This window comes from Gallinula chloropus (assembly GCF_964237585.1).
Source record: "Gallinula chloropus genome assembly, chromosome: Z".
Classification (NCBI taxonomy): domain Eukaryota; kingdom Metazoa; phylum Chordata; class Aves; order Gruiformes; family Rallidae; genus Gallinula; species Gallinula chloropus.
This window is the reverse complement of record NC_140089.1, coordinates 601,512-611,339: the sequence shown is the minus strand read 5'-3', so window position 1 is coordinate 611,339 and position 9,828 is coordinate 601,512. Positions and strand designations below refer to the sequence as shown.

General features: G+C 59.5%; 1 protein-coding gene across 9 annotated transcripts in view; it reads right to left on the bottom strand.

The window, feature by feature from the left end:
* Nucleotides 1-449: 449 nt before the first annotated feature.
* The window catches only part of PAX5 (paired box 5), a gene marked incomplete at both ends in the record, with an annotated part of 127,537 nt that continues 118,158 nt past the window's right edge, over nucleotides 450-9,828 (bottom strand). For 6 of the 9 annotated variants that reach the window (XM_084279027.1, XM_084279028.1, XM_084279030.1 and 3 more), the window contains 2 exons: nucleotides 450-526; nucleotides 7,753-7,839. In XM_084279027.1, the coding sequence (XP_084135153.1) occupies nucleotides 450-526; nucleotides 7,753-7,839 (164 nt within the window). The remainder of the gene's footprint in view (nucleotides 527-7,752; nucleotides 7,840-9,828) is intronic. The other 3 variants (XM_084279029.1, XM_084279033.1, XM_084279034.1) reach the window with 1 other exon arrangement.

Below are 9,828 nucleotides of genomic sequence, written 5' to 3'. Positions count from 1 at the left end.
TAAAAAGAAAGAAAGAAAAACAAAACCCAGAAAGGAAAAGAAAAGAAACCTAAATTGCCTTGAGTCTCACAGCCTGTTTCAGTGTGCAGCAAGAGGAAGCTGCCCCCGGGGAGGGGGCTGCTCACATCTCTTCCTTATCCCCAGACACAGCCGTGGCACCCACGGGCAGGTAAAGCAGTAGCCAGCCGGCTGCAGAAGGCGTGAGGCCGGTGCACGTCCCCGACCGCGCAGGGCCCAAGGACAACCGCTCCCTGCTGCTCCTGCTCGACGCTTGGGAGGCCCGGCCGGCGCCAAGAACACAACCATAAATCAGTTCAAAGAGCAAAATCCCAACCAGCACGTTCCTACTGGGCACCCTCCTCCTCCTCCCCTGGCAGCGCAGCAAGGTGACTGGTGGCGGCTGTCCCAGGCGGTGCACGCGGTCAGTGCCTGCGCCCCGGGCCCCGGCGTCAGTGGCGGTCGTAGGCGGCGGCGGCGGCTGGCGGGGCTGCGCCGCGGGCTGCCGCGCTGTAGTAGTACGGGGAGCCTGGGAGAGAGGAGATGTGGGTGAGGAAGACAAAGGTGGAAAGGTGCCAGCTCGCGGCGCGGAGCTTCCCCAGCCTGGGCTCAGGCTCTGGGCAATGGAGGTTGGGCCACTGGAACAGGCGTCACACGCGGGCAGAATCACAGAATCACAGAATCACAGAATCTTAGGGGTTGGAAGGGACCTCAAGAGATCATCGGGTCCAACCCCCCTGCCAAAGCAGCTCCCTATCTCACATTACACAGACAGGCATCCAGACGAGACTTGAATATCTCCAGAGAAGGAGACTCAACCACCTCCCTGGGCAGCCCATTCCACTGCTCCGTCACCCTCACTGGGAAAAAGTTCTTCCGCATGTTGGTGCGGAACTTCCTGTGCTCCAGCTTACAGCCACTGCCCCTAGTCCTGTCCCCACAGACCACTGAAAAGGGGCTGGCCAATTCCCCCTGCATCCCAAGTCTAAGATATTTATAAACACTAATGAGGTCCCCCCTAAGCCTTCTTCTCTCCAGGCTGAACAGACCCAGCTTACTCAGCCTTTCCTCATATGGGAGATGTTCCAGGCCCCTAATCATCTTCGTGGCCCTTCTCTGGACTCTCTCCAGGAGATCCCTGTCTTTTTTATACCATGGAGCCCAGAACTGGACACAGTACTCCAGGTGGGGCCTGACCAACGCAGAGTAGAGGGGGAGGATCACTTCCTTCGACCTGCTGGACACACTCTTCCTGATGCCCCCAGGATCCCATTGTCTCTCTCAGCCCCAGGGCACACTGCTGGCTCATGGCCACCCTGTCATCAACCAGGACTCCCAGGTCCTTCTCCACAGAGCTCCTGCGGCACGGTGCCGCTCTGTGCCCCTGCCAAGCACGGGGCACCTGGCTCCTTCCTCCAGGCAAAGCCTTGGCTTCAGCCTGGAGAAGAGAAGGCTGTGGGGGGACCTCACTGCAGCCTCCCCGTCCCTGAAGGGACCCCAGGAACAGGAGGGGAATGGGCTTGTTAAAGGGCAGAGACTGGCAGGACAAGGGGCTGGAGTGAAGCTGGAGGAGAGAAGGGGGAGAGGAGAGACTGGGGGGAAGTTCTGTGCAGAGAGAGTGGTGAGGGGCTGGAAGGGGCTGCCCAGAGAGGGGGTGGGTGCCCCGTCCCTGGGGGTGTTCCAGGCCAGGTTGGCTGGGGCCCTGGGCAACCTTGTGTAGCTCCAGGCTGGAGGTTGGTGTCCCTGCCTGTGGCAGGGGGTTGGAGCTCTGGGACCCCTGGGGTCCCTTCCAACCCATGCCATTCCATGATTCCACGATTCTCTGATTCATTCACCTCACCATAGAAGTGCTTTTGGGAAAGGAAGGTCACAGCCTTGCAGCTGGGACACATCCCCACACTCAGACTTGCTTTTTCCCTCCTTTCAGGAAGGTTGAACCCCAAAGCACTGAACATATTTCACCTGACAGCAACAATTCCACCTTTCCTCCAGTACTGCTGCCTCACCCAGCTCTGGCAGGGACCCTGGAGCTCCAGAAAGGAGGCTGTGCCACCAGACTGGGGTTGGGATCACAGCACCATGCTGGCCTCTGTTCCGCAGGCCGACGGCCCCGAGGCGCTCACCCCCCACAGCGATGGCTTCTCTGCCCTGCAAAGCTCTGTGCTGGGGGTGGGGGGATCTCCAAAGGATCACCCAGAACCTGGACTGTTTGCCTGGGGATGAGGAAGAGTCTCTGATTTCAGCTGGACCCAGAGGGACACCAGTCTAAGCGGCGGTTGGACACATCCCAAGTGCACTGCAGAGGAAACCAACTCTGACTCGGGGTGGGAAAAGAGTGGGGGAGACATTTCTCAAGGCACCACCTGTTTGGTCTCCATGTCAGCAGCAGTGCTACTCACAGGACACGCTGCAGGGAGGAGGATACCCCTGGGAAGGGCTCTGTAAACCACCAGCCAGGCTAAGCATTTGGAAAGATGTTTGCAGAGCTTTCAGCAGGACCCCGTCTCAGCTGGGTTTATTCTTTAGGAGGTAGGTGGTTTAAGCCATAATCAAGGGAGGCAAAGCAGATCCCTTCAGAGGGTCATCGTCCCACTTGTAATAGCCTAAGCACAGATCTGACAGCTGATGAGCAGCCACAGCCACTGTCCTGGGCTGGACAGATGCTGCTCTTCTGGACAGCCCATGTCAGGTTAACAAGGCCCAGCCTCAGGAACCAGAAAGCTCCAGAAAGACAGGCTTCTTCCCATGGGAAGCCTCAGTGAACCTCTGTGCATTGCATATCCCAGCCAAACTTAAGCCCTTAGAACCAGGGGAGCTGCCCCTGGCCAACTGAGGAGCCTTCAGTGAGCAAAGGCCAACTGAGCAGCCCATGGGACGGGGAAACGGGCAGGCCAGGCCTTGCTGGGGCTTTGGGGAGCCAAGGCCATGCTCTGAGGGGTGCCCAGCTGGCCCATCCGTGTCCCCTCACGGACACTGCTCCTGCCTGTGTGTCCCTGTCCTCGGCACAAACACCTTGCAGGCCTGCCAGGAGCTGGGCAGAGCTGGTGTCCTCGCCCACCACAGCACCAGGAGCAGGGGGCAGGACAGGGAGCAGGGAAGGGGAGTGCCCGGTGCCCAGGGCAGAGACCCCCATCCCTGCCACCACTGGCATCAGCATCAGCACCACCCAAGACTCTCCTGGGGCAGAGGGGTGGATGATCCAGGGGATGGACTGAGCAGCACCAAATAATTTCAACCTGGCCCATGCAGCACGGGTCCCACCAGAGCTGGATGCAGCATGTCCTCAGGTTTGGGGGTAACAGGGGTCTTTCTGGGGGTTGGGGCCTTGGCTTTCCCCTGCCTCCCTCTGCTGCCGTCCTGACCCAGCGCGGCTGCCGAAGCCCAGCACCTCCCAAGGCCTGACACCTCTCTCCAGTTCTGTTTTCCCAGTCTGCCTCTCAGCAATGCACCCAAAAGAGCCCATATCTGATGTGAAAAATGGAAACATCACATCAGAAAGCACTCACTCTCCCTCCCCATCACCATGTCCCTCTGCAGAACAGACTTGTCCATCCCTCTGTCCTTGTCCCTCTCTAACTCCCACAGCCATCAATTTACTTCCTGACACAGTCATTTCCAGTGCCTGTTTGTTCTCCCATCTTCTCACAGGAACGCACAGAACTGAATCTAGTCCTGACTGAGCAGCCCCAAGCCCGGCCCTTTCACCACAGGATGCCATGCCCACACCGGCACCCGCCGTGCCGCAACCACACCAGCACACCCCGCAGCCAGCACGCAGCAACCAGGCCCTGGAGGGACCAGGGACCTGCTGGGAGCAGCCACAAAGCCCATGTGACAAATAAAAACGGCAGAGGAGAGTTGCCACGACAAGCCAGCAGGAAATGGACTCGTTTCTCTTCATCAGAGGTGCTGCTGCTTCCCGCTCTGAGCACCCGTGTCGAGCTGCCCCCATGCCGGTGTGCGCCTGGACACGCTGGCAGTGACAGAGAGAGCCTCAGGCTGGCATGTGCCTCCATGTGCACCCCTGTCCTGTGCCCCTTGCAGGTTATTTGGGGGGAAAAACCAAAAGAAAAGAGCTGTTCCCTTGTTGCCAGGGCGGCACTGGGTGCTGGTGGGGACTGAGCCGCCCGGCACAGAGCTGGTGCCACTGCAGCCAACAACGGGGTGGGAGAGCAGGGAGATGCCCCGAGCTGTGGTGGGTACCTGACTCCTTCCCCACTGGGTACCTGACTCCTTCCCCTGCCCCTGCTTCTGCTGGCTGCTCGGGGACTGCAGCTTGTCCCCCCTTCCACTGCGGCGGTGGGCTCGGCATTCGGGACTGCCCCGGCCAGAGGGAGCGCGGCCACGCGCTGCCATCAGTTCCCAGCAGCTGGGGCAGACAGTGGTGGATCCTGTGGTGTGGGGCAGCAGGGAGAACCCAGTGCAGGGGCCACAGGGAGCAGCCGGTGCTCTGCCAGGGGCAGCCACCCCCTGCCAAGAACACCAGGAACATGGTCCTGCCTTCCCTGCACAGCGGCCCCCTGCTCCACACACACGGGACAAAAACCAGGGACTAACGACCAAAGCCTTTCCACTGTGCTCACCTCTCCCTGTCCCTGTTCTCTTTACTTCCCCTAAAACATTTTCAACCCCAGTATCCATCCTTCCTTCCTTCCTGCCTTCTGCTTGCCCATCACAGCCTCTCTCCTTTCAGCTCCTCCTGCACAGGGCTCAGCCTCGTGTGATCGCCGTGGTGCAATTCCTCCTTGCCAGCACGGGGAATTAATTGAACACAGGGGCTGCTAAGTGCTTACAGCATTACACTCTCATCTCAGTGAAGGGAGCAGGACAGTAAAACAAACTGTGTCAGCCCATGTACCAGTCCTGATTAATTTTGTCAAGGTTCCTGCTCTGAGGCTGATGCTGCCAGCGCCTGCTCTCGGGAGGGAATTACTGAGTGCGCTCACGTATACTCCTGAGAAGAGTGGAAGCATCCTGGATATAGCTTAAATTAACCTCCTGGCCACTGCGGGTGCTCAGGCTCATCACACGGAGCCTTCTGGGTGCACAAGGAGACATGGAGCAGGATTCCTCCTTCCCAAATCACTGGTGGGGTCAGCGGGCACCCCAGGAGAAGGGAGCGTGGTACCCAGCCCCTGGGTAGAGGTAGAGGGAGCTCTGAGGGGCACAAGCAGTATGTCCAGCCTGCAGCCAGCAGCCCAGCATGGGGATGCTCCCCCCTGGGGACACCCTGCAGCATCTCCTGGGGTCCCAGCTTGCCGGCCTTGCCCCCAGCACCAGGTACCATGGCTGGACTTGCCCACCCCAGCGCTGTGTCAGGGGCTTCACAGTGCCCTGTGCAGTGCAACATCAGCTTCTAGCAGACACCTTTCCCAGCCAACAGCCAGTTTTGGGTTGGGTGCTTTTCCTGGAGAGGCTGGGAGTGAAAGGGACCCCCAAGGTGTGGCTCACCGAGACCTCACTGCCCATGTGGCATCCGAGCCGTACAGGCTGCTCCAGCCTTCACCCAGCTCGACAACGTCAGGAACCGAACAGAAGGGGTATTTTAAACCCACCGGTGCTCAGACAAGGGGATTCTCCCTGTGGAAAAGTCCCAGCTCTGCAACCAGGCTGAACTGGGGTGCGAAGCCCACCCCCCGGACTCGCTGCAGAAGTGAAACATCCCCAGTTCCACGTGTTTTTGATGGATCGGAACCTCCAGCCTCGTCACTCCAGACCAGGGGGTCACTGCACGCTCGAAGCAACGAGCAGCCCGTGCAGTGACTCACTGAAATGAGACTGTGAAACACCAAAATAAAGTCCTCTCAGGAGGATAAAGACAAGGAATTTGGTATTACAGATCCCAGTGACCTCCTGGACAGCACCAGCAGTGGTGTCCCTGCACTGTGAGGCTTCCCGGTGTCTATGGAGCTGCGTTTTCCAAAGGAAAATGGTGTCATCCAAACCTCTGAGCCCCTGTCCCGCTCAAACACGAGCTCACAGCATGCTGCTGACATGGGCTGCAGGGAGGGGAGCACGCTGTCCTTCCCAAGGCAATGGGGTGGGCAGGAGGCGACCTGGCAGCACACGATGGCTCCTGACCATCTTCAAGTCTTCTCCTGACCTGGCCCTGCCCGTCTCCACCGGCTTCCTGGCACCACGGGGACGTACCCAGCCCTGCACCCGCCCACCACTCCCTCGGCTCACACCAGCTCGTCCTCTCAGAGCAAGAGCCGAGCAGGATGCGGGCACAACCTGCCCGTCCTGAGTGGAAGGGGCACTGCCCATCCCTGCGGGGCAGCGCCGTGCTCGTGGCAGCTCTGGGCTGTGCTGTGATGGAGCTGATGCCATGATGGGGCTGGTGCTGTGATGGGGCCAGTACCATGATGGGGCTGGTGCTGCGATGCAGCCAGCACTGCGACAGGGCACAGGTGCTGCCTGTGGAGATGTGCACCCACGGGTGGGAGTGGGGTGCGCAGCCCTGGGGCCTCACCACAAGCCCCCTCTCTGCAGGGAAGGGCAGGTTTGGGATGGCTTTTCCCTGATCTTCAGCATCAGGCTGTTTCCTCACCAGTCTGTACACAAACCCCAGCTTCCCAGGCCCTGCACACAGCAGAGCCTCCCTGAAGCCCCTCTCCCGCTTCCAAAGGACTTTGTGAGATTAGAAACGATGATGGAGCCGCGGTGCGTGCTCTTCCCCCTGGCTACAGCATCCTCCCCACACGGCAGAGCCGAAACCCCCGAGGCGCTGCGGGCTGTGGCCATGGAAACTGCCTGTTCCAGCGCAGGGGCTCCCCTGGCCCATCCATACTGGCTGGAGATGCTGATTTATGATGGGAGCGCTAACAAACCCCGCGACGTGGCACGGCGAGCAGCAGCATCACACCAGCACCATGGCACGGGAGGCAGCGGCTGTCTATGGCTCCCCGAGGATTTGTTTAAGGACACGAGCCATGATGAATACAGCCTGGGTGGCTCAATTACATGGGGACTCAATTACTTAAAACAAAGAAACTGGATGAGAAAAGTATGACAAAAATTCAGAATTATTTCGCCGCTGGAGGTCACATGTAACAGCCCTGTCATCCATAAATCTGGAAATCTCTAAGGCATGCTACTCCTGTGTTGAGAGATGACAATTAATTGGTATTTTACTTACCTCATCCATGCAAATTATGCAGGGAAAAATTCTAATTACTGCATGCTACATGTATATAAGGTCAAAGTGGGCCAGCTTTTGACAGTGGTGTAAAATGGATTATGTTTATCCTTCACATGAGGGCCGTGATCCTGCACGAGCCACGGGGCTCCTGCCCCCCACCGCTTAGTCGGGACCGTGCCGGCGTCGGCGAGGCTGCGGCGGGGCACAGCGGTCCCTGGCAGGGAAGGGAGGGATGGGGCAGACACAGAACTGGGGAGCGAAGGCCAGGAGAGGTCGGGGGGAGATGCAGAGCGCAGCACGGAGAGTGAGGGGGTCGTGCTCAGCTGGGAGCAGCCCAGCCCCCCAAGTTTTGTGTGAAGGGGATTCCTCGCCCTCAAACATAGCAGGGATCCCGCCTCTGGCCAAGCCCTGCATCTCTGGGAGGATTTTATGGGGCAGAAAACAAAAGGTTTGGGCAGGGGCTTCCTGCTGGAGAAGGGAACCCAGAGCATTTGTGTCCCCTGATGGAGACACACGGTCCCGCTCAGGGGGCAGCGCAGGGACTCAGGACCGCGCCGGACACGCGTCCTGCCCACGCCAGCAGCTGGGCTGCACAGAGCCTGCAGCCAACTTACCCAGGAGTCCAGGGTTGGGGAACCTCCAGGAGTCATTGTACGTGGAGTACTGTGGGTGGCTGTAGGGGCTCCCAGAAAACTCGCTCCCTGAGTGAAAGAGACAAGAGGAAGAGTCGTTAGATTTGAAGCCACGTGGTGGGGGAAGAGGCTCTTCACCACCCTTCATCACCCATGCCCTACTCACAGCCTCTGCAAAGTGCTGCCAGCCACTCTCTAGGAGGAAGGGCAGTACAGGAGGGCAATTACTGAGTAAAAGGGTTTGCACATCTTGTTACACATCCTTTCTGTGCTGCAGCCCACCAGCCCTGATGAGCTGGAGGGATTTTCTCCAGCAGCCCGTGCTGCAGGAAGAAGAGGAGGGATGGCGAGGGCTGTGGGAAACACAAGGATGGGGCTGGCCCTTGCCCCTACAGCCCTACTGCACTGGGAGCAACACAACAGGAGGATGGGGCTGCTCAGACAGCTCTCTGCTGGCAGCAGCAGATGAACCAGCTGATCTTGTAGACACTGGGTGCCCTTCCAGGCTCTCCAGGAGAATGTGGTCCCAGGCGTCGCTTTAACTCAAGGAGAGGGATGTGTCCATCAGTTCCAGATCACTTCCAAACCCTCCAGACAGGGCACAGGAAAAGCCTGAAGAGTTACTGCTACTCCTCCCCTCACCAGTTCCTGTTCTCCCCATCTCTTCTCTTCACACATCACCTCCTGTTTCATAGTTCAGCTGCAGGCTCAAGAGAGAGCCTTGCACCATGGGGCCCTGACCCTGGCAGGGCACCCAGCTCCACCACCACGCAGACACCGACACTGATTCATCAGGAAAGCTTCCAGAAATGGCAGCTTCCTGCTCACCTCCTCTCTGTCCTCCTCCTCTCCTCCTGCCCCCTCACACACAGATATACCCACAGCATGGCAGGAGGAAGGTCTGTGCCTCATGGCAAGAGGAGGAGAGGACTGCCAGGCTGCAGCAGATGATGCTCACTGTGACCCACTCCTGCTCTGGTCCTTGGCACTGGCATAGCCCCCAGCCCAAAACCAGGGGCTGCTTTTAACCCAGCGGAGCAGGAGACCCCCACTGCCACATGTCCAGCTCCCCAGGCTCAGCACCCCTGGCTGTGACCCACAGATCCACCCTGGGGACCACGGCCAGGTCCCTGGATCTGTGAGTGTCCTTCTCACAGGGGACAGACATGGTTTTGTGGAGCTGCTAGCCCAGGAGAGAGGGGACAATGCCCTGCTCAAGGCATCACAACCCCACCACGGTGCCTGTTGGGGACAGCTCTGGGCTCGGCTGCGATGGCCATGCAGTCCTGGCAGCCACTGTGCCCACCTGGGAAGGTGTTTTCTGCCAGTGTGGACCTAACAGAGGTTGGTGACAAAGTACAGGGTCACGTCCAGGGTCGCCTGGTCTCCACACGACGCTGCCTCAGTAAAAACAAGCTGGCTCTTGGCCTGCACCAAAGGATGCCCAATGGCAGGAGCCACCCATCCCAGCTTCACCCAGGGGGTCTCCACTGACACCCCTCTGGAGCTCCCCACAGCCCTTTGGACCCCGAGGGCTGTGCCCAGCATCCTGGACCTGCCCACACCCCCCAGCCCAGCATCCTCAGACAGGGCAAGGAGACAAGGTCTGCACCCAGCAGCAGGAGGAGCTTCCACGCTCCACATGCCTTGTGTTTTGGCCACACTTCAGAGCAGGTTTTCACTGCTGCTTCTCAGGAATGGACACGAGCCGTGGGGAAAGGAGCTGCTCCAGATCTTCCCAGTGAAGGACATGGTACCTGCGTCCCCCCAGCTCCCTGCTGTGGGTGACAGCCCTCCAGCCCCTGAAGGGCCCAGCCCTGCCCCAGCCCTGCTCCAAAGGAGCCACCCTGCCCAGCACCCACAGCAGGACACGGCCGCTCTGCCTGCTCCCTCCTCCTGCCTCCCCAGTGCTGCTGGGCCTGTGGCCCCCCACTCCTCCCAGTTCCCCCCTGCTTCCCCCAGTTCCCCTCTGACTGGGCTCTGTCCGACCGTCTGGTGCCATCACAGGCAAGGCAAGTCCCAGCCCTCGACAGCTCATGGGCAGGTCCCTCTTCCAGC